At 37.3% G+C, this 24,921-nt stretch overlaps 2 protein-coding genes across 2 annotated transcripts in view; one reads left to right on the top strand and one right to left on the bottom strand.

Annotated features, from left to right (window-relative positions):
• PDE1A (phosphodiesterase 1A) overlaps positions 1–14,425 on the top strand; it is a 58,207-nt gene extending 43,782 nt beyond the window's left edge. The window contains exons 13-15 of the mRNA XM_062004542.1: positions 4,532–4,807; positions 12,011–12,129; positions 12,438–14,425. Of these exons, the coding sequence (XP_061860526.1) occupies positions 4,532–4,807; positions 12,011–12,087 (353 nt within the window). The 3' untranslated portion in view covers positions 12,088–12,129; positions 12,438–14,425. The remainder of the gene's footprint in view (positions 1–4,531; positions 4,808–12,010; positions 12,130–12,437) is intronic.
• Positions 14,426–22,348: 7,923 nt separating this feature from the next.
• Positions 22,349–24,921, bottom strand: part of PPP1R1C (protein phosphatase 1 regulatory inhibitor subunit 1C) — a 49,895-nt gene continuing 47,322 nt past the window's right edge. The window contains exon 5 of the mRNA XM_062004885.1: positions 22,349–23,470. Coding sequence (XP_061860869.1) covers positions 23,382–23,470 — 89 coding nt within the window. The 3' untranslated portion in view covers positions 22,349–23,381. The remainder of the gene's footprint in view (positions 23,471–24,921) is intronic.

The following is a 24,921-nucleotide window of genomic DNA, read 5'->3' as shown; positions in this document are numbered from 1 at the left end:
GTTATTGTAGCCTGTTTTGAACACAGTCAATGAAAAGAACAATGTGATTCATCAGACATTTACTTTACTGGGGTTTAGCACTGTGACACTCATTACCATTAGCTGATTCTAGATGCTTTGCTTACATGTGACTTTTGTGGTTTTCCTCTCCACCCTTGTTAAATCAGTGCATGCTCAAGTGGTGCAGATACAGAAAGGTATCTTATAAGCCCTGTGCTGTGCAGAGTACAGTAGTTGATTACTCAGTTTCTTACTACAAAAAGTTGATGGACACACACAGAAGAGAAAGTATTAAAATGTAGAAAAGCTTCCTCACCACTTACTAGACCATGTCCTGAAAGTATCGCTGCATACACATACAGTAGCATAGCTGAGCTTGTGGTAATCAGAGTTGCAGACTTGCCAGAGGTTCTGCAGCAGCAGAGCAGCAATACTTTGGAGACCACAGAGACTGAGCTGTGTGACAGTTGCAGCATTTTGTGGACAGTTCAGTCCTTTATTGATTTGAGAGGAATTCAGTGTTCCCATTCACTCCAGCAAACAATTAAAAGAGAAGTTAAATTTCAACTCAACCTCAATTTTCAGAGACTTATTAAGCACCTCCACCCTCCCCTGGCCAAGGTGCCTTGGTGAAAGAAAAGTAGTATCCCCTGAAAATTTTCTGTAGATGCAAAATTGCTAAGTACCAGAATTTTTCAACTATTCTGAAATTGGTCTCTTGCCTTAGGACTTCTACCAGTGTTACAAACAAAGCAATGGATTTCAATTATTTTGTCAAGCCAGCCTAAACACAAAGGAAGAAAGACAGCATTTCTACCATGTTTATGTATCAGAGGACATTGTATTGTTTATGTAGCAGAGGACATTGTATTGTTTATGTAGCAGAGGCCATTCATTGCTTCTTATGAAGGACAGTGATTCAAGGCAGTTCAGAAACAGCATAGAAGTGTAGAAAAAAGATATGAGATTGAGTCACCCCTAAAAGACCAGTTAGGAGAAAGTATTTGTTTTGCAGATACATTCACACATGTTTTGCTGAGTAACGCTTGGCTTCTTGTAAAGGAAACAATACTAAACAGTTTAAAATATGTAAACAAGCCTGGCTCCAGGAACTTTTACCAAGTTAAAACAAGAGAGCAAAACAAGTAGAAACAGTAACACATACCTGAGTTGACTGCACTGCATCACACTCTTCTGCCTGCCTTTATCTGAATGGATATAAGCCGAATAGCTTATATCTTCAATGCCTAACTGCCACTCTGATCCCCCCAAAAATGGGGCATTTTCTACAGGGCCAAAAAGGTTGTTTAATCATATTAATTTAATCAATATCTTAAATACTCTTTTTAAATACTGTCAATGTTGCAAATGCCAAGTTATATTGTTCATTTAACATAACCCATTTCCATCTCTGGCCGGCCATGGCAATGTGTGCCTGCAGGAGAGGAGGAACTCACTCTTCCCAACAGCCCAATGCAGGGTGAAGGGCAGCAGCTTTGCCCACTGGTCTCAGAAGGTCCTGGCAGTTTGGGGCTGGTTGGAGGCAGAGACTCTGACAAAACATTTATTATAATTCTCACTGTCCAGAAGTGGACATCAAACCTCATACCACTTCTGCATCTCTTACACTAGTGGTGTTAACTTAGTGGTGCCTTTCTTGAATTTTAATTGTTTGATCTCAGCCTCTTTTTAAGATTGCTGTATATTTCTGTTTCATCAGAGAGATAGGAGAGCAGAAATGATAGAAAATGGTAATTATAGTACACAATATAAAGGTCCTATAGAATTTAGTGTACAATTATTAGCTGTTATGGAAAACAGAAATCTGTATTTTTCCAGCACGTATAGCATATTCCCCAAGTGACTGACGTACCTTAAGAATCCATTATTTTCCACCTCTTTGGCAGTGGTTTTCATAGGAATTGAAGCTGAGTGGAGCAAAGCAAGTCAGAATATTGACTCCAACATCCAGCAGATGAGAGATTTAATATCAAGAAAAAGAACTGGAGTTCTTAATTAAAGTTGTAGTATCATAATAAAGGATTTTGTCCTTGAGGCTTCTCAGTCTCAGTCACAACTATCAGCCATTCCTCCTAGTTGTCCTGAACAAACTCCTCCCAAGTGGGCAAGATGCTTTCCTTCAAGCTTATTTAACTGATAGTGACTTTGAAATTTTATCACCGTGGAATGGTAATCTCAGATATGATTATTGGCATAAAAAGACTAATGTTTAGCAAACATTTTAAGTTCACACATTTTAAGATCTCACATTACTTTTCATACTAAGAAAGACAATATTTTTCTCATGTGTTATTTTGTACTTTTTGAATAAATAGTATCTTAATGAGATTAAGTGCAATAGGTTATGACATTTAACCAGTGTATTGTCAGGTGTAACTTGGTGCAGAGATACTCCACTTCAAATCTACATCCGTAAGATATGCACAGATCTGAGTTAGAGTTCATCTGTTTAAGACATCCTTACACAGACATGCTTGAGATTATCTCAAGGGCAGTAAGAGAAATAATAGGCCAGCATGACAGAAGTTAAGGAGAGACCATCAACACTGTCTTGATTAAATGTTAATCTTAATTTCCTAGTTTAAGTTCAGTGGCAAGTGAAGGAAAGCAATTTTGAGATATTCAGCTTTGTGAAAATAATAGTGATTTTTACCTATATGAATAGTCTGAGGCTTCTAACTTGAGAATAAAGTGGTCAGCCACTCAGTTATACAAACACAAATCTGAATTCTGATTAGAATTGTCCTAAAATACCATTCTATGAGAAAATACTGTCTGTTCTTTCTGGCTTTCAGGTTAAAAAAGCCAACTTTTGTAATGTGAGCTGAGTTAATATTACAATTTTATGTGTCAATATCGTTCATTTTTGCTTCCTTCAACTGGTGCATCTGAAGTATTTTATCTCGGATTTTTTTTTATTCCTTGGCTTTTTTATAAAGTTAACTAAAAGTGCTTGAAGCTCTGCCATATGGAGGCAAATATGGCACTTAAATCAGTTTCTTGGGACAAACGCCTTAAGTAGATAGATTATAGCATGAAAGACAGATACTTTAATTAAAATATCTAGATTGAACATCGGATTTGCTTCAAGTTGCATAATGTTTTCAGCTCAACCACTTCTTTGTAAGAGCTGCATTGAAGTCTGTAGAAAAAGGGTACCTGTTCAGGTTTCAGAGGATTGGAGTCTAAAACAAGTAGGTCTCTAAAGTTGTAAAAAAAATGGCTTAACAGTTTAGAAATTTCTCAAATTTGAAAGTTGTTTATTTTTTTCAAGGAATACCAGAAGTATAACAACTGACAAAAGAAATTATTTAAGTATTCCATGCTCTGCACATCAGGTCAGATTTGGAGATGTTCCTTTCCATCCTATTTCACAGGCTAGAATGTACTTCAGGGAGAACTTTCTTTGGATTCAGAGAAGTGAGGTGGCAGAGATACCAAGTTCTGACTGTGGTAGAAATGTGATAACAGACTGGACTATCTTTCAGTTGTCATATGCAATCAGTTTTGGTCTGAATTAGGACTGATAACTCACAACCAGAGTTTCTGGGAGGTATCATTTGAACTCAATGCATATTTCAATGCTTGGTTTGCTTCCCTAATAAAGTGTGCACAGTCAAATTTTTATGCAATATTATGCAGCTATATTGTGCAGGTGTTGTTCAAACTGCAATGCTTTCATTGTTTCATTTGATACTGTTTCATATCTTCTTTAGCAGTATACAGATTCTAAAATCTGAGTTACAAAGCAGAGATTTTAATAGCAAGATAAATAGGCCCTTCATGAAGGTGGTACAGTTATTTTTTTATCAGACTTTTCACCCTCCATCACAAGTTTCCCATTCTCTGTTGTCTTCATCTTCCAGTTCCCTGTGGTACCACCTTTCTGTGCTACTCTGTTCTGTCTCCTTTTACTGTGGGCCATTTCATTTGTACTGTTGTCCAAGTCTCTGCAATAGAGCAAGGAGTAGAGCCTTCCACAAACATTATTTTTTTTTGTAGCTACTGTCCCCTAAAACACAATTTCCCCCACAATTTTTCTTTACCATGCTCTTTGCACCACTAGCCATAATGGCAGCAGTACTGGACTGTACGCAGGTAACCCTCTATAACTTGTGCTGGGTGAAGCTCTGGATTAGATAACTTTTTTTTACTTTTCTGGACTGATAGGCCAGCTTCCTTCAAGGCTTCCCTTCCAATCTGTTGCCTCCCCTATCCCCAGCAAGGTGCTCCCCTCCATGCCCTTTCTCTGTTGCAGAACTGATTAGCAATGCTTCTGCTAGTCCTGGGGTGGTAAACACCATTGCGGGGGGATGTGCCTGTGACATGGGGTCCAAAATCCCATGAGAAAAATCTCACTCATATCAAACACACAAGTGCACAGATCCTCATTCAGAAATTTGATGTTCACAATGTTCCCATGTGCTGCTCTACCAGTCACTACTCTGAAATCAAACAATTGTGGCATATCCTTCTTATCTAATTCACATATTTTGTTCCCTCTTTGTAGAAGAACTTGTGAAAAATGTTGATGAACAGGAAAAAGACCAAAGCAGAAATTCCACAGATGCACAGTTACAGGAAGAAACAACAAGGATACAAAATGAGAGTAGTCAGGGAAGTGATGGTACAACCTGTCCTCCCAGATCCATCGTCCTACAAGTAGTCTCTTTCGACACTCCTCTGAGTGATGAATCCAACTCAGAAAAATGCACTAACCCTGATCCGAACCAGAAAGATCTCATCGATGCCCAGCAAGAAACAGAGAATACAGACCCACTGAATGGTAATATATCATCACAGCACCACTCAATCTAGTTAAGCTGTCAAGGGTGAAGCAGCAGCACTGCCTGATATCTCCCTGTCAAACATCAACAGTAATAAAACATTTAAATAAGGTGTTGTACAAACCACCAGCATAAGACAGTTTCTTCAGGCATGTGTAAAAACATAAGGTTCTAAAACCATTAAATATAAGCTGTTTTACACAAATATCTTCTTTATCTTCTTGACATTAGCTATTTGGTATATAGAAGAAATTTTTTTTACATAAAATACCAAGACCTTTAGTTAGCTGAAAGAATAATTCTGAAGTAATTTCAATATGTGTATTTGCAACTAAATAGCAGGTTTTTATTGGCAAATGAGGTAAACTTTCAAAACAAGACTAACATTTTCTCTTCAAATAGGTAATTATTTTTCTGATATTAAAATGTACTACCCTTAGTTTATGCATCTTATTTTAGAGGTTTTTTACAGTTAACTTTAAGTAGATGAAATTTGCTAACTGGTAGGCATTGGGAACATGTTATTCTCTTAATCAGAAAGATCAGTCTCCTGACTGCACTTTGTAGAACAAGCAGAGAAGCCAAAAAACTGCTATGATGTCAGAATACTTTTTTTTAAATGTAAGCATTTTTTCAAAAGCTGCCTATGATTTAGTATCTGATGATTGTAAGACAATGTCGAGGGCAAGATGTACAAGCAATAGGAATAGCTATTATCAAAATAACAGAAAGCCACTGTACATTTTCATTTTATTTTCTAATTTTGCTTAGTGTCAGAATAAGTTTTGACATATTAGGATAATAAGAATAATCGAGGCATATAATGACACTTTTCCTCACTTCTAATTAAAGCACTAAATTTATTCATGCTCTTGTAACAGTGAGCATTGTGCTAGAAGTATGGCATTATCTGAGCAGCAACATTAAAGTGCTTATAAGGCTTAGCTTAGACATAAGTATATAACTTGGCACATCTCTCAAAAATGCTTTTTATGGAGAACTCTCTCTTATTCTAGAGTTCTGCATTCTAGCACTCTATACCTTTAGTGCTGACAGTTTTTTTCCATGAGAAATAACAGACAGTTAATTTGGGGTCCTAAATCAAAATATTTACACCATAAATAATTTCATAGCATTTGAAATTGTCTAATATTTTTTGTCTTTTGACAAGTACTTTTTTGCACCAATTTTTGTATTAAAGCCTAACTTGACATTTAAGAGCCCTAGAAAATTTTCCCATCTCCTGAATGAGGAACAGAGTAGGAAAAGCAACATCTTTAAAACTATTCAGAAGGTAGTTGTGGTGTAGCTGTCCTTGGAGGTCTTTAGATGCCTGACCAACAAAAATGCTGTTTGAGAGGTCAGGTACAATTCAGCAGGCAGTTAGTGTACTTTCTTGCCTTGTCTTTACATTCCACTTTCATATGAGAACAGACATTTCTTATTTTAGGAAAAGCTGGTCTCATTCATTTTCTGAGGCAGAGAATTTTCTACAGAATGCTTTGTATTTTAATGCTTCGAACTGCAAAATTATGAAAAGGACAAGGAATAGTTAAGTTTGTAACAGTGTATTACCAAAGGCAAACACAACTAGAAAGTCAATATTGAAAAAGAGTTCAGATAAAGAATAAAATAGAAATAAGACTTTGATTTCATTATTTTGTGGAAAGAAATAGTATTGATAAGGTCCTGAACTGAAAGCCAGAGCTCATACAATGATGCTACTCAGCTCATGTATCACTAAAGAGGCAGTGGTAGTTAAACCATGGACTTGTCATAGAAAAAGAGGAGACACAGCATAACTGCATCAAGTGATTAGTCACACAGTAAGAGAAGCAGCAAATTATTTTTTAAGACAATTCCAGAGGCTGATTGATAAGCCAATACTCCCTTACTGGGATCCTCCAAATGATATCTGAGCCGTTGTAGATTTTGCAGCTTGCTGTGAGAAATTTTGTATAGAAATGTAGATTTCTCTACTGAAACTAAATATCTGTGCCTGAAAATCACAGAATCACAGAATGGTCAGGGTTGGAAGGGACCTGAAGAGGTTGTCTAGTTCAAAACCCTGCTAAAGCATGTTCGCCTTAATCAGGTCACACAGGAATGTGTCCAGGCAGGTGCTGAAAACCTCCAGAGAAGGAGACCCCATAAATCTTAAACCTCTGCAAAAAGATCTTTGGAAATGAAATGGAACTGAAAGTTTTTTTATCCAAACAGTCCTTTACTACAAGTTGTGCCCTTCCCTGTTGGCGAGACTGTAAAAAGTAGAGGCTACTACTCATGCCCTTGATTGAATGCCCAGCCGTTGTAAAATTCTATTATGAACAGGTCTTCAAATTAGTTTGAAAACTGTTCATCTGATATGGTTTGTGAACAAATGTAGTCACCAATTCTTGGTATTGTTGTGGGAAATGATATTGTCACAGGAAATGATATTGCCAAAATGCTGTCATGGGAAATTCAGAGAATTTATGAATTTCCAATTCTTTGGAGCCTGCATTCTAGAATAGCAACTTTTCACCAATTTAAACCTGTGAATCTTAATTTTTTTTCCCAGTGGAAATTTGCATTCCTGGTCAGTCAACTTAAGTCTACAGAAAGTAAGTTTACATTTCTTTTAGTGTCAAAGCTTTCATGGATCCCCTCATAAGTAATTCATAGTTCCTTAAGTCAGAAAACCACAAGATGAATCCGGATTTCTGATGTACACTATCACATTTTTTTATTAGAGTGATACTATGCATAGAGTAGGGATATTGTTTAGGTGTTATTTTTAAAGGCATCTGATATTTGAATGCATTTTTAGTTGTCAGTTTATGTGAAATAACCGTTCACAGTTTTATGTTGAATTTACTCTCATCAATTTCCTTCAGTGGTTATTTGTGTTCATTTTCCAGTAAATGGAAAGCTTGATGAATGTATTGCCTGGTTTTCACAGCGTATTCATGTTAGAGTCCACTTCTCTCTGACCAGGTTGTTTCAGATATTCCACACATGGAGCTTGTAGAGTTTTATATCAAATTTACTGTTTGAAGATGATGTTACATGGGATTTCTGATTTATCAGATTGAAAGAAAATAGACTGACAGCACACTACAAATGTAAGTTACACTTAGCAAAACAGAGCAATTGCAATATACAGCTCATTCACAATGTCAACATGAGTCCCATTATCAATCTGTAGATATATGAACTGTCATGATACTCCCCTTTGTGCTGAGATGGTCAGCTTTCTTAGCAAAAGCTCTGATGACTGACCTCTTGCATTATCTCCTGAGCTTGATGGGCATATCACCCTTGTTCATCTCCATTGAGCCTTCTTCCATTGTAGGGGTTTATTGATCAGTCATGATATGATATACATTATGATTTTATGTTATTAAATAATTTGATTTATCCTTTACATTTAAAAACATCACATTTTTGCATTTTCACTATTTTCCCAATATTTAAATGTCATAGAAAAATATTTTTAATATTTTATAGTCTTTCAAAATGATTGACAGAGGGACTACGTCATCATATTCTTCAAATTTTCTTTCTTAAGGAGAGACCAGCCATGTTACTATATAGTGAAATATCTATATACAGATTATTTAAATACTATAATCTTTTAAGTCAGCACTGATCCTTTCACAGAATTTTATGCTTCTAAGAAACCATGGGAGGAGACTTAATACTAATTTCTCAATTATGTCACAGATAATATAAAGAAACTACATATATAGTTGGTCTTTTCTGCACCTGCCAATTAAAAAAATACACTGCAGGTATTTACATCACTGTAAAGCCAGGGGCTGGGGCAGTAGATTCTCTACAAACACATAGTGAGACTTTGGTCCTGGCTCTTTGAGATAAAAATTAAACAATATTGGTTTTCAGCAGCAGCTTTAAGCACCTCTGCGGAGATTGTGCCACCGTGTTAAAGATAACTGAACAGAAAGGCAGTGCAGGCATTTAGTATTAGACTAGTCTGCAGTATTCAATACCAAAGGGGAAACTGAAGCCAAAATGTTTCACATTTCTCTTTCACAGTGGTGAGGTGGTTTAATATCACTCTAAATGGAGGGAATCCATTAAATTATCATTTTTATTGTCTAAATGTTGGTTTATGCAAGTGCAGTGTATGTAGAAGCCTCATAACTGCAAAGGGCTGAACAGTCTCTGTTTTTGTACTCCTATCACCTTTTTCTCTGTATAAGCAGCGTTTGAGATGGTCAAAGATGAGTGTGTCGTTTATAAATCAGTAGCTCTTGGCAGAGAAGGGAGATACAGTGGAGTAGCATGCCCACTTTTCAGTTTTACATCTTTGTTGATGGCCTAAGTATCACTATACATCTATCAGGACATTATCAGCCTTGTCCATGCTAGGTTTTTCTACCTCTGTACTTTCTGTACTTAGAATAGTGGGTAGAAGGCTAAAGCGATGTCCAGAGTGCTTACTGACTCCTGGGGCAGAGAGGTAAGCATCTGTGGGCACTGGGGCTGGGGCAATGAGGTAGAAAGTAAAAGCAACATATTATTCAGATTGAAATTTCATCTGTTAGCTATCATTGTTCCGTCCTTTATAAAAAGCAGAAAAGTCAGTTTGGTTTTCTGTGAGTAAATGACTAAATTATAACAGAAGTAGGAATGCAGAAAAATGATCTAGCTGCATTCTTGAGAACCATCACCAAATGTCTGGATGTACTATAATGAAGGGATTCCCCATTACAAAAAGGAAAAAATACTGTTTTCCTTTCCTTGTATCACATCTCTTTCTAGGTATAGTTCTTGTAGACCATCGCATTTTATTAATGCCAGTAACTCTGCCGTGGTTCCTGGTCAGTGCAAAGGGAGTAGAGGGTTGCTGTTACAAGGACTCCAGTTGTAACTGAATGTTGTTTTTTTCCCCAAAACCTTTTCTCTTTCAATCATCTCACTTTCATTTAATTGAATGTTACAAGATTAAGTGGAACTATTATAAGGTGATTTTTTTTTAAGTGATGATTTTCCTTTTCTCCTGAGTGATTTATTAATTAGAACATTAATTTTAAAACTGCTTATGTTTAATTAAACAGCTCCATGTTTCAATGATTTATAAATGCTAATTGGCACACTTTTAACTTTTCACTCGTGATGATAGACACATTAATCCTTAATATCAAAATGAAAGGAGATAATAAATCTATTATAAACCAGATTATCAGTAGCTTTGCTCTGTGAGACAGTAGAGGACTGAACAGCCACATTGAGTTGTACAAAGCATTCAACGTCACCATGAGTCAGTAACTGAAATCCTCTGGAGCATAACCAGGTTAAATAGCAGTGGACAGATCCATATCAGCAATATACCAGTTTGATTTATGGTAATGCAAGTGGCATCAAGTGATAATTTGTGCTGTGCATGAGGTATCTGTCCAGTGTTACGACGGCCCTGTGGTACTCAGCCAAGGATGGAATCCTTTGCACCCATGTAAAGCAGGCACAGATCCCGGTGGGGCCTGGTGCAATAGTGCTCCTTCTGAGCTAAACACACACACAATTGTGTCTTCTATGGCTAAACAGAGCAACAGTAAACCAGGGTCCTGCTACTAAGGCAAGGCATCTGTGTTCATGCATGGGGTGAGGGAAGGTTATACCAGAAGAGCAAAAAATTTGATTCCAAAAAGGGTCAAGATTCTAAGATAACAGCCAATAGCAACCATTCATAGGGCACAGTTTATCATGTTAAAAAAAAAAAAAAGAAACAAAATGTATTGACAAGAAGAAAGATATGCATGGCTTAGAAATTAATGTTTAGTTTTATGAAAATTAAATATACAAAGCTTTTGTTTTAAGATCTCCACAAACCACTTCTAAAACTCTAGCACCCACTCTACGTCAAGTATAAAATTTAAATATTTAGATCAATAGATTTTACTTTCATACCCTTCCTCAACCCCTTTTCGGTTTCTTACGGCTAATAAAGTTTAGCTAAATCCCTCTAGAAACGGCTGCAAACTGAAATATCTGAAAAAAAATCTTGTTCTAATTCATGTTAGTCCAATTTTGAGACTCGATAAACCTTTGGAGAACTGGTTGTCTATATTACACCCATATTATATTTATGTAAACTGAGGAGATGGGGAAAAATGCTGCTTTCAGGAATATGGCCTTCTCATGGTGGCTTCATTACAGAGTGGGCAGCACCCTCTATGACACTGTTCATGGCAATGAAACAAAAATAAAATCAGTAGCAATTCTTACCTGCTTACAGTGAAGCCCCGGTGAATTCATAGATATTAATTTTCTTCTTTTCTCATTGTCCTTAGGTCCCTTTTTGTTACTTTCATTTCTCTCTTCTCAACTGAGGTCCTCATATTCCAATTGCCATCTTTAAATTTTCCTTTCAGGTCACATATCACCCACTTTCCCTTTCAGATGCTTGTACCTTTGTTTCAGCCTTTCAAAAATCTGTATTTTGATTTTTGTAACTTTTATGCTTCTCCCACTTTATCTTCTCTGCTTTGAGAATTCTGTGCTTTTCCTTTTTCTCATTTTCAGTTCAGTATTGTTAATTGCTAGTGGATCACTTAACGGCTTAAAACTGAGCCAGTCAGTTAGTGAATAACACTGTAAGTTTGCTACATTCTACCCATGCCTACTATCTCAGTTTATAATTTCCTCAGCTTTACTTATTCAAAGCTACAAGGAATAGTTTAGGCAATAGCTTAATATTATGATTGTCAGTTTCAAATTGATGTTGTATCACTGTGTTTGAAAGCTTCTCATATCACTCAGTGTCATTGCTACTATCTAATTGAATTAATTGAATTCGTAGAACTTGACACTGGCATCTTCCTTTATCTGAGAGAAGCTTACTCCCAGTTTGAAAGCCTATATTAAAGGGCGTTTAAACAGTACTTCTCTACACAGTGTGAATTTTGAGTTTCAGTAAGGCACAAGATAAACCAAATTCACTTTATTAACACTCATGTAAATGTCTTCATATTTTTGTTTCATGCTGTGATCTATTGCTCTCATTCTGTCTTTTGCCTTATGGAGAAACTATAATGATTAGTTAAACGATCCTGAGTGAGAAAGCAGTGACAGAAGTCTCATTTCAACCTTAAAAAAGTCAGGAGGAAAAAGTTCCTGTTTGTCTAAGGCTGTGCAGATTCTCTTAGCTTGCTTCACTTCCTCACTCAGGTTCACAATCACATTTGTTTATCTTCCAGATGAGCCTAAACACTGTAAGAAGTCAGAAGATACACTAAAAACCACTGAGCAGAAAGAAGCACTGATAGAGAACTAGATTTTTTATTTCTTAAAAGCTTCTGACATTCAGGTGGGACAGGTAATTTTGTCATTTCTTTCTTGTAATGGGGAGTGTTTTACACCATAAAGACTCACTTTGTGTAATTATTATCCTCTTTGTTATTCCAGTTGTGGTTTTATTACAAAATTTTGAAATGACTACATGGTACACACCACTACGTCCCTTTAAAAGTCATTTAATGTAAAGAAAATGAAAATGGATGGTTTACATCTCTGAATCCTTAATGTCAGACTAATGCCATAAAACATCCTCGATTCATGTATATTAAATACTGGAAGTAGTGTTATTAAAAATCTGTTTAGGAATTTTCATTTGACCTCTTGCAGGAGAAAAGAAGAACTCTACCTGTTCCTACTTCATGCTCTGAGGCTGTTACCTGTCAAGTTGTTCTTGGATCATCCTGTTTCTGTGGAGAGTGATTGGACAAAATTATCAAAAGTGTAAAATTTAAAATCCAGAGCTGGTAACTCAAGGCACTTAACAACTCACAAGATTTCAGTTGTATCTGTTGTTGCAATTTCCTTGTCTATTCTGCTCTCTTAACCTACCCAAAATACTTTTTTCAGACAAAGTTGGGCCTTGTTTTAGTGCATCACTGACACCAGATGTTTCCAATTAACCATGAGACATGTGAAAACACAGCATTTATCATCTGCCCAGGACTGCTGTTATGTATCACTGCTACTGGCATCCAATGGAAATAGAAAGTCAAAATGAAACATTATTGATACTTGTTCATGCAACCATGCTGCATGCAACATAAAAGTCCTGCTTTTTACCTTCCTTAAAATATCTAGACATAAAAATACATAGACTGTATGGGGAAGCTGTAGAGTTACACTGACCAGCCTGTGTGAATGATGATTCTTCCCCACTGCAGTGGCTGCCATATGGAGAGGACTGGTTTTTAACAAATCAGTATTTGAAGTATCTCTATAAAATTACTTAAATAGTATCCAGTGTTAAAGGTTAAAACATCCTTAGTCCTACAGTATTTTGGAAGACATCAGCAATGGTGTCAGTTCTACCATGAAGCTGTTTTGTAGGGTGGAAGAGAGGAAATGGCAATGGGAATACATGAAAATTGCTTAGCTTCAGCAAAATATTGTGTTGCCTCTCAGACAGTACTGGAAGGTGATACTGAGGCCTTATATGATGGTTTGTCTCAAATGCAAAAGTGACAATGTGGATCCTGCAAAATCCTTGCTAGCACTTGTTTCATTAAAAGAAAACACCAGACCATCTTTCTCTGTGAGGCAGAAAAATGGATCATGCATGCAGTTACCTCTGCAACAAGCCTCAGAATGAGCCCTCCAGCCTGAACTGTGCCCAGAAAGACTCTATTTTCATCTCTGTTTCCCTCAAGCTGCAGGTGACCCCTCCTGGCTTGCCTGGGTGTCTCACGCAGCTGCAGCCAACTTCATATCCCTCTGCTGGGACCTGCCAGGAAACTTTCATGCTCCCCTTCACGTTGTAGGCGCTTGGAGGGCTTGGATCGCCGACTCCGAGTTCTCCTTTTTGGACCCTGCGGTTATTACCTCTCTGACCAAAAAGTCTTTATAATCAGCCATGGTCCACTCTGAAGAGGAATCTTGAGGCCAGTGGCACTGCCCTCTATGAAGAGGCCGAGAGATGACTGAGACCTTTGTGCTATTCATCTGCTGCTTCAGGGATCTAACCAGAGCTCAACAGACATCAAGCTCAACCTCAACAAGGGCACGCCTTGTCCCGACAGAAGAAGGAACCATAAAACAATCAACCCATACTGAGGGACCCTTGCATGTCCATGCCTGTTGACTGTCCTTTTCTAACAGTGGAGCAATCAAAATTGAGCTGGGAACAATGTGAGCTCCGAGCCCTGGGATAAGGGCATGCCCACAGGTGGAATTCCTGTCATTGAATATGTAAGCCATATACATGCTATGCATAACTGGTGTGCATAGCTTTAACTTAAGAAATGTTTGTGGATATAGGATGTAAAAAGTGCATTTAAATTGTTTTGTGTATCTTGTCCAGGACTTGTATTTAGCATGGACAAATTTCTGTACAGTGCAGTTAGCAAACAGAATGTTAACAAATGAAACTGTATCATCTGTGTTATAATGCAATTGATATTTTTTGCCAAGAGTTAAGAATTTATATATTCTCAGCTAGTGTTTGAGCAAATCATTAGTAACCTGGACCACTCTGTGCACCTTTGCAACCTTTTTGGGAATGTTAGACTCTTTATTTTTTTTTTCTCCTCTATAATAAAATGTAAATCATCTTATGGCTTCTTATTGTCATTATGACAAGAGAAGAAATATAATGCTCATATCAGACTTTTTTAAATTGGAAATTGCCCTATGCTGTGGCAATGGAAAATATTCTTGTTTCAGATATGTTGTACATCTGCAGTTCCCACTAAATTTCCAAAGAACAAAAGGTGATTGCTATCTTTAACAACTGGGCCCGTAAGTTACTTGTTTGTTACCAAGTGTCCTTCAAAATTGTAATGTTTGGCTCACTGAGACTGAAATCTGGAGCAATCAGAGTTTAACATTTTTATTGTACTTTAAATTTCAGACTTTTACCATAGTTGAACTTAACTTTTTTTTCTGTGTTTTTATCCCATTGTGATTTATATATTCTGCAAGAATTTTCTCCTGGAAATACAAGCAGAAGTTGTAACAGATTCTGTGGAGTACTCACAGCATCCTATGGGGCTCTCAGCGTCCTGTTACGATAGCTGACACCAAGATCTCACACTGCAGAAACTAGGAGGAGCTCCTGATCTCACAGGAGGCACTCATTGCCTGTAGAACTCATTCATTAATACAGAAATGTGATTTGTGTATAAATAATCCTATTTGCTCATTTGTATCCAGTTTTAATCACTGTGTTAGCTTTTAAAGAAATATAAGAAGAGTCCTTAGTTTTTCTTTAATGTCAGCTGATCCTCTTTCTTTCTTCCTTTATTCTTAGCAAGATTTTACCTGGACATGACCCAAAGCTTAATGTCTTGTTTGGATAAGAAGATTTTCTGTGGTGGAGAAGACTGATATAGCCAACACGTGTCAGTTAAGGCTTTGACCTTGGGTGAAACTTGTGTTTGGGTGACAGAAACTCTTCTTGAGGGGTCCTCTCCCTGAACAATAATTTATATCTCAAACCTGTAAGGCTGCGCTACCAAAACACTGCATGGGGCCATAAGAAATGGCGTTTGTATATGCATCTTTCCCACAGCATTATGGGCATGTACCCCTGCATTGAGCAAACTGAGGAGCTGTAGCTATAGATTAGCCTTCAAGAGTTTTATTTTGTATTTTTATCTTGAGATATTTGACAGATATATTATGTAATATTGTTATGGGTTATGATCTAGACAGTATTTTTTAATTTAATTTTCAACAAGACAATCTAGAACTGTGTGTTTTTATTCTGCTGTATTTGTCCGTATTTCCTATGATACTCCCCAATAAATTCGATTTGAGGACAAGGATTGTGAAGCTCTTGAGTGTTAGATGAAAATCTGCTTTCCTGAAGCATGTTTGCTCATTTACATATGGTTGCCTTTGAAAAGTGATGGTGCAGAAAAGGTTGTTTCCAGCCCTTTCACCTGCTTGTGACTCCACACTTTTTCCATAACTGTGCCAGTTTGCCTTACAAGCTCACTCGTATCCTCATATCGCTCTTGAAACTAATTTCTTTAAGCAAATCTTGCCTTCTTAGCCTTTACTCCTAAAACAGCTCTCATATAATGAAAAACATAACCAATAGAACATTTTTTGTGCCCCCAAAAATTCTTAGTGTAATTTGGTGTTGATGGAGTCGGTGGGACTGCTCGTGTTAGCAACAATTCTTCAGGAAGGGACTTTTCAGAGACGTCTCCATGGCATGGTGCAAATTAAGTCATCCTAGTTCACTGGAGCAGGGACTAAACGGGGCACCTTCCTATGCAAATAGAAAATGAATGCAAATAATCCAGCTGACCTAAAAGTGCGTCAAATCCTAACAAAGTAGATGATGGAAATAAGACAAATCCTTTATATTGTATTCTTCACAGTTCCTAGTTCCCAGATGCTACATGTGCAAAGGGCTGCCTTCTGTTTTATAGATGCCAGAAGTCAAATATGTTGCTACCGGAAGCAAAATAACTTCAAATTAACAAATAAACCAAGCTCCCCAGTGACAAGTGTCTGAAATGTATATTTCTAGCAGAATATACAGTTGCTGGATGAGAAAGAAGAATATGTGCGTACAACTAACATTCTTCAACATCATCTTCAAGACATTTAAATTTACAGTAGTTTAGTAGACAAAGGTTTGTTCAAGGGGAATCTATTCACTTTTAAATCATTATTTAAGATATCCTTGAAAACTAGTATGGAATAAAAAGTGCAAATGGTGTTTAATAGTACGTGGAAAATAGTGTCCTCTGTCAAACACACTATGCAAATATGTAAACCACCTCCCTGGGATAATTTTACTTTCCTGATCATTTAATTATTTAATGAGTCTCCAGAGACCCATTTTCCATGTCCCAGGGCAAATGTTCAGAAGTTTTATCAAACTGTGAATGTCTAACTAGTCCCCCAGGAACAAAGCAGCAAGTCATAAGCACAAAGCTATAAATGTGAAAGATCTCTTATAAAAATTGGGACTTTAACTGCTTTGGTCTGACTTTGCTGCAAAATATTTCCCTTGTGCTTAGGCAAGTACTTTGCCTATAGCCCTTTTGTGGAGAAGTGTTTGAGAACTTTCCATTAGCTGAACTTGGATAGGTAATGTCTTAAACAAATATGATTTTCTGACAAATTCCATAATATATGAACTTTAAAGCTGATGAGTTGTATCCATTTTTTACGCTTTGTACAGATCATTATTGCAAACATGAAATAATATAAAGTTATACATAAATAAGGTGGTAAAAATCAAAATGGTTGATACAGTCTGGGCCTTGAGCTGGAACACAGGCAGTATAAATGTTTTTCACTTTTGTTTGGACTGTAGTTATAAACCGATCTTATCATCAAATAGGGGTTGATGCTGATGTACTTATGAGTGACACTACTCCACCTGCAAGAAGGACTTTCATTAGAGTAAGGCTTTGGGACTTGTATCATAAGACCATGAACAAACATCAGATAACATGAAGGTATTTGCTGTTTACTTGTATAAAACATTAGATGAGAATCTTCATTCAAAGTCAATGAGCCAGAGGCTCACATTCACCTATGATGCAATCCTATGAAAGGCAAGAGACATGGTATCATTATATAAGGAATTAATTTGATAATTAGATACTAATTGGTTGTCTCTTGCTTCCTCTGTATTCAGCTAGATTGTTTTCTTCAGTGAAGAGTACTCTGAGGGTCTAATCTCCCAGTACAAAGCACTACTCAATGTCAAGCCATTTTAAATTCTTTTATTGAAATTATATGTCCTTTTCTTTGGGATCTCTGTCCTTTGAAAGAGAACTGTATTTTTCATACCAGCCAGAAATTAACGTTCACCTTTATTGTTTGTGATACTCTAGTAGGTGACAGCTGGAAAGAATGGCAGCATATTTGCATTAGGAATTGTAATATGATGCATGGTGCACCTTTATTTTAGCATTCTTGTCTGAGAAAGACATCTATTCTGTTAGTCACAAGATGATTTGAGGCAGAGCAGAACCACGACTGCAGCCAGAGCAGTTTTGAGGTACACGTGTGTTCTCAAGTTAATAGTAGGTAAAAGAGCAGGGCTACAGAGTTGATATTTACAGTAAATTAGAGAATAAAAATGGCATGAGCAATTTAAATTTTATTTATAATTGACCTTCATGTCTGTTTTTAATATTCAATCTGCTGAGTGTTTAAAAAAGCAATTAAATGTCCCATATAATGTTGAAACCCTTGATAAATGCAATAAACAAATGACATATTCAAAAGAGAGAATCTATGTCCCATTAGGAGAGAAAAAGAAAGATGAGAGCAACATATGGCAGTATAATTAGCATGATTAGGGAAGCACATCAACAGAATTTATGCTGCAGGGAAAATGTAATAAGAAACCAACACACTTTCCTCACTGCCTTGAACACTGCAAATATCGCACTCTGAAAAGGAGAAGATGCAGAAAGGCTCTCTGGCATTTAAAGCTGTAACTTGTGTTCTGTCATTATTAAAGATGCACACAGCCATCTGCAAACCTTTTTTTTTTTCAGAGTTCACATTGTCCCATTGCTTTGATTAATAAGGAGCAATATTACACCTCAGCTGCTTTTCAAAAAGATGCTATTTTGGAAACCTAATTAATACTTGTTCCACAGTTAGCTTGAGGTGTTCATTGGTGCCAGATACTGAGTTCTTATTTGTTTCTCATTATGTGAAGAGTATTGCTTCTCAGTGCCAACGGTTTTGTTTTGCATTTTGGAAAAACCTTTCGACACTCTTGCTTCTCACAGCCATCCCTTCAGAAGAGCTAATAACACCTGTCATCATTATTTTAATGTGCCTGTTATGTCTGTTGAAGACAATGTGGGGTATTTACATAGACAGACTATCCTGATGCACAGCAAATATTCCTGCCATTTTCTGAACGGTTGGGCCAAAGAGAAAAGCAAAATTTAGAAACTTGGCAAAGCATTTCAAATCTCAGCTTACCACTAAGGGTCAGTATACGCTAAGCAAATGAATCATTACAAACTTGAAACTGTATTTGGCCTAGCAGTAGTAGAAAATATATTTTGTGCCCTAAAAATCCCAGATTATTTAATAAACAAAACAAAATGATACAAACAAAAAAAAACTATAGAAGAAATATAGACACTGAACCTGTATAAACTCCGTCAGTCAGCTTTGCTGTAACTGGAGACTAAGAACACTTTACTAGTGGACTGAGATGTAGTAGAAGGTGCACAAATATCTTGCTTGAGATTTTCCCAAAGTGCTGCTGTCCTTACTGGAGGATAAAGGAGAGAATACAGCAGAAGTTAGGAGACATTTAGCATCCACTTTGTTGTCAAGTATAATGCTCTGCATGAAAAGGTCAAATGTAATTGCACGTGTCAGGCACCAACAGAACAACTGAAAGTCATTGCAGTGTTGCACTGAGCCACTAGGCAAAAAAAAGGGAAAAAAAAAAAGAATAAGAGAATAGCTGAGGGTCTGAGCACTAATGTAGATACCATAGGAGAGGAACAAGGGGGAGGTTTAGTGACAGTATGTTTTCAATATGCCTTTACATTGTACCCCTAGGGTTCGGGGACAGATAAAAAGCCCCTGTCTCTCAATCTGCAAGAGAAAGATGAGGGGGCAGAATCCTACACTGAGCGAGGGACTTTTCATTGTACAGTGCCAGCTGCTAGGCTCATAGAAAAGCAGTCCCATGGCCCTCAGAATCACCACTTAGATCTCTCTCAAACCACCCAGAGCAATACAACCTGCAGACGAGCTCTGGAGAGAGTTTGGACAGCCACCCAACAGTTTGCCATTTGAAAGAAAATAAACATGTTTTTTTGAAGAGCAAAAGCTTCCATCAACCTGGCCCTCAGTCTTGTAGTCTTTTAGATGAAATATAGATAAATTCAAAGTCTCTTCCTTACTGACTGACCTGGACCCTGGACACCGTGGGAGTCTCTGGCCCAAGAAGAACTTCTGTTCAATGTGATATCTTTGTGTCTATAACACCAGTGGTGAAAGAATTATTCAGTTTTCATTAGAGGAGAGAAAAAAATAACATTATGAGAGGACAGTGGTGTAGTCTTTGAAGACTTGAACAACATTTATGACAACCTTTAAAAAAAAAAAAAAAAGCTAGAAATTCAGTACTTGATAGCAGGATAAGAGAAACTCTCCTGTATGCTACACGTCATAGTTCCCCAAAGGAAAGTATGCTGTCAGCTAAAACCTGTGGCCATTCTCAAGAAAAAAATTCTCTGAATTCGGTGGAAATTATGCTTTAGAAAGGACTTTTAGATCTTGGCTCTTTGTATCTATTTAAGCATTATCTGGTTTTGCACTTGGAGAATGAATAACGTATACTATCCTGTAAGTCATACCATGGGATTTTTCCTGTTAACTTATTAGCACGTCTCAATAAATCTCTCTGAAGGGAAGAACCTGTCATGAAATAACAAGTATAGCACAAGAAAAAGAAACGAGGCTGTAAAACTCAATAACAAAATGCCTTTAAACCACTTTACATCAATGAGTTAGGGGATACTGGGAAAAGACAGAGATCAGTCTGAGGAGACGACTTCCTTTCAATTCGGAAAATATTTCCTGTAATACTTTCAAAGTGAAAACAATGGCAAACACATCATGGCATGAAAAGGCAGTAGATTTAAAGACATAGAGAGGTGGAAGAGGAAAAAAACACAAATCAGAGCTGCTCGTTAAGAAAGAACTATGTTCATTATTTCCCTGGACAGTATTTTCCTGCTTTCTTTTTCCATCACCCTTTTCATGGAAAATGGCCTAATACAATCTATCTCCAAAAATCCTGCTCCCTCCAGACCTGTAGGAGTCTTCACCAGGAGCAGATATTATGAGAAGAGACAGTTCAAACAGGGAGTCTGTTACTGTCATTAAGGTGTTTTCATATTGGCTTTTTTTTTGAGACACTTGGTATTTGTCAACATTTTGTCTACTTTCTCAATCCCTTGTTGATTCATTTACACAAAACCAAAAGATAACATTGATGGATTTTGTTTGTTTGTTTTAAACCATGCTTTTGGTGACATAAGCATATTGGGCAACAATGATTGACCACTGACTATGACAAAGAGATCCACATCATTCAGTGTACCTATCTGGAGCTCACCACACTGTGAGACAACCAAAACTTTCAATTATATGTCAAAGTATATGAGAGGCTTTCTACATAAGGCCAGTTTTTAAATGTCAGAGGCTGAGCCAAAAGCCAGAAAAGTGCTCATGACAAGCACCTTTTTTCTAGGCTCTGTTGTGTTACTGATTCCTTATAGCTCCACTTACTGTGTTCCTCAGCAATGAAAGATCACACAAAGAGGGCTTGCTTATATTTTTAAGCTAAAAATGGCTGATGTGTTAAAATAAGTGCATTCTGGGTTTGTCCTTCAGATGAGGTCCTACCAGCAAATGACGTCAGGGTTGATCCATAGTGAAATCTCTGCAACAAGTCCTGTCTCTTTGCCAGAAAGAAGGAGCCTGTTCCTGTACTCAGACATATTACTTGCATAACTTTGTTTCAAGAAAGAAAGAATCAGGTTTCTAAAATCATAAACCACAGCTAGAATATTTAGACATGGGGACATGATAAGACCTATTTTTTAGGGGTTTTTTTTCCTATTATTTACAAAGTGTAATAATCCTCAAACCAGTCCTGAAACAGGGTGTTCAATGATGAATTCTCTGAGCTCTTATGAAGTGCTTTGTGTTGCCTTTGAAATGTTGAGATCCCAAAGTGTCTGATACCTTGTCTTGGTATCGAGTATTACAAACCACGCACATTTGTTCATTTGCCTGAAGAGTCCTCAGCAGTCTTCATGTGAAGCCTGTGGATACTAATAACCAGCAAAAAGCCATTATTATCAAAAGTGCTTTATTAGTTAGCAATACAGAGAGATGGTGTGAGATTAAACACCTATGACTCTTTTACAACTGAGAGTACTGTGGCAGCAACCAGCTATGTGAAGAGCCTGGTGCTGTGCAAAAGCAAAGCTGTGACAAAGCTGGGACCAGAGCCCAACTCTTCTTGCTACTGTTCCAGTCTTAACTTTGGTCCATTCAAACAGTTTCTGAAGGGTCACTTCTTTCTTTTTGTTGTTTGTGGCATAAAAAGCCCTCAGTCCAGTAAGTTGCGTAGCTGCTACTGTACAACTGAAGAGTCCTTCTTTTAGTCCTTCTTGCACATCCATGCTGAGCTGGAGTCATGGATTCTGTTGCAGTGTTTCTATAGAAAATGGCAAAAAGAGGACTGATACAGAGATACAAATGGAGGGCAAAAAGATGTCTCTCAAATACAAAGAAACACTTGTTGACCAACCGTGTTCTCAGCAGGTCTTTGTGGGAGATCTCTGATTGAGAGTGAAGTCATCATAGACAAAAGGCTCTGTGTTTTCATACACTTCATCTCCTTTCCTCCCCTCCCCCCACCTTTTTTTTTTGTCTTTTTGGCTAGCTCAGCCCTTTAAAAAGACATATAACAATGGAAAGTTAAACCCGGGGTAAAACTTTATATTAAACACTTAACACAAAATAACAGTGAATGGATTTAAAAATTGTCTGTGAATAAAAAAAGGAAAGGATCCAATTGTGACTTTGAATAAACATGTTTTTCCTTCTCCATCTTATTGAATTTTATGCCATAGGATTTGCACAGTCTAACAAATGAAAACATTGGTATGAACCAGACTTCAACCAGAAACTCTAGGGCTCAGGCACATCATACATTACTGCAGTTTGGTATGCTGCCATTTACTGATGGAAGTGGTGACAAAGGAGGAGCAGTCAGCCCCTCTTTCAGGGAGAAGGCTGTACCCTGTGTTTGCTGCAGGTGACAAAGGTGAATATTGACGTTTCCCACGACTCAGCTACTTTGTGGAACCCTTCTCATGGGACTCATACATTCCTCTGTTTCCTCTGACTCCCAAACTGAAACTTTCTAATTTCTCTAGATAAAAACAATCTTGCATAAAGGGAAATCATTGTGGCTGATGTGACCAGATGGCCTCAGACCAAAAGCAAGAGAAGTACTTCAAGCCTTTTATATCCAGAGAACATGGGAAAATGTTTTTGGATCATTCTAACTCTGGTTACTTTGTTTCTATCTACATTACTGCAAGTAACTCTACTGGTAAAAGCTGCCCTTAGTTGAAAGAATCATTTTATATTAAAGTTTCTCTGCGCTCTAGAAAAACTCATTGTACAATATACAATCTCATCTAAATGAACATACTATTTATTTTGTAGCTTTTAAATCAATTTTATTTACAACAAGCCTTAGAGTACAGCTTACACACAGTAGTTAAGCTCTGGCAGTACTGACCTCAGGTCACTAATACATTTGCAAATTACATTTCTAGGTCATAGAAAAATGAAAGAAAAATTCCTTTAAAACAACTGTGTTATCTTCGGGCATAAGGATCACAGAACACATTTGCAGGTGGCTGTAAAACCCATCTGAGGATGCTGCCCAGGGAACCTCGGCACCACTGGCACGCTGCAGTGCAGGGACACAAGCAGTGGCAAAAGGTCTGCCGTATGCACGGCTGCGCGGTTCAGTCACTCTCTGGGATGGGGCTCAAGGCAGCTCAATACTGTTTAATGGCCCCACTCCTCTTCCCTTTCAATAACTCCCTCTTCCTCCTCTGGAAATGCTGAATCACTCTGACTCTTCAGATGCTTAATGCCTGAAAATATAGGAGTTGTGGTTAAAGTTGTGTTAGCTTGCATCAATCCTTTTGTTTTCCTGAAGAAACAAACAAAACCCCAAACAAATGGTAAGTTTTTTAATGCCCATACTGACTGTCTTTTTCACAAACCTCTTAGTTCAACCAGTACTATGGTGTATTTCCAAAAAAAGTATTATCTTCCTTGAATACAGGCTCTTAGTAAATTTATCATATTTTGTTGAAAAAAAAATGTTGAAAGATGCCTTGTAGAACGTAATAGTGTTTATTTCTCTTTCTTTCCTTGGAAATCCTTGATCAGATTAGTATCGCCCATCTCAAGTTAAAAGTTTTCAAGGCTCAGACAGTAGACATGAGAATTATTCTACCACAATTACAATTTGAGCCCGTTCCTGAGACTGATCTGCTGAAGGTCATTGCTTACACAGACCCAGTCTACCATGATCACAGCTTCCTGTGTGCATGAGAGATGTTCTTCAGATTCTGTCTGCATAGTCTCTTCACAAGCTGGTGCAAAGACAGCATTGCACCTGACTGTGCCAAAGCCATGACAAGATTGGATCATTTCTCACAAAAAGTGTAAATACCTATCAGAGGATATTTGGAAATTTAAGTCTGAGGAAAGTTGTGCAGATTCTGCTGCTGGTTGGTTTCAGCATTAATTAATGCTGAAAAATAAAATTATCAAATTAATCAAATTGAAAAGGTCATTTTTTCTGTGGTGTGTTCCATATAAGTAAGCAAGTCTCAACGGATAGGGCTAATTCCAGCTTCTCATCTCTGCCTTGGTGTGACAGAGGAATTCAAGCTGAAAAAGGAACCAAAATCAAGCTAAGATGCTGACAAAGAGGAAAACCAGAGATGAAGACTTGTTATTTTCAGAAAAAACAGGTGGCAAATGCACAGGATCTCTTTCTGCATCCTCCAGGTTTTGATAGAAACAGTTGTATTGGAAGTATAACAATAAAAATTACATGATTTCAAGAAAATATGAGCCTGAATTAGGTTTTCTGGTGTATTTACTGCCATAATATGGAAATATTTTTTGTTTCACTACGGATCTTACATAGTTCTATTCACCATTTCTAATGGACAGAAAGAAAATCTTATGTATCAGCTCCTCTGTTTATTGAGGAGAAACTGCACTCCAGCCACTTTAGGTAAGCACAGATGGATAATCAAAAAATCCCACTGTCACATCACTTATAGAGGCATAATATTGGAAAAGGGATGCACCTTTAATGCACACAGTGAAAGATCCAGATGATCTCAGCTTTTGAGTAAGAAGAATTGATGGTGCAGATCTAAGAGTTGTGGCTCCAGAGTCACTTAACTTGGAGGTTCCTACACTTCACTGTTTGTGTTCACACCACTTCAAAATATGTGATACTTTTTTCCAAATATATCACTTGAGAAAATTTGAATGTTATTCCTGTTCAACAAAGTTACAA

The sequence above is a fragment of the Colius striatus genome, chromosome 11 (assembly GCF_028858725.1).
Source record: "Colius striatus isolate bColStr4 chromosome 11, bColStr4.1.hap1, whole genome shotgun sequence".
NCBI lineage: Eukaryota > Metazoa > Chordata > Aves > Coliiformes > Coliidae > Colius > Colius striatus.
This window is presented reverse-complemented; position numbering and strand designations above follow the sequence as displayed.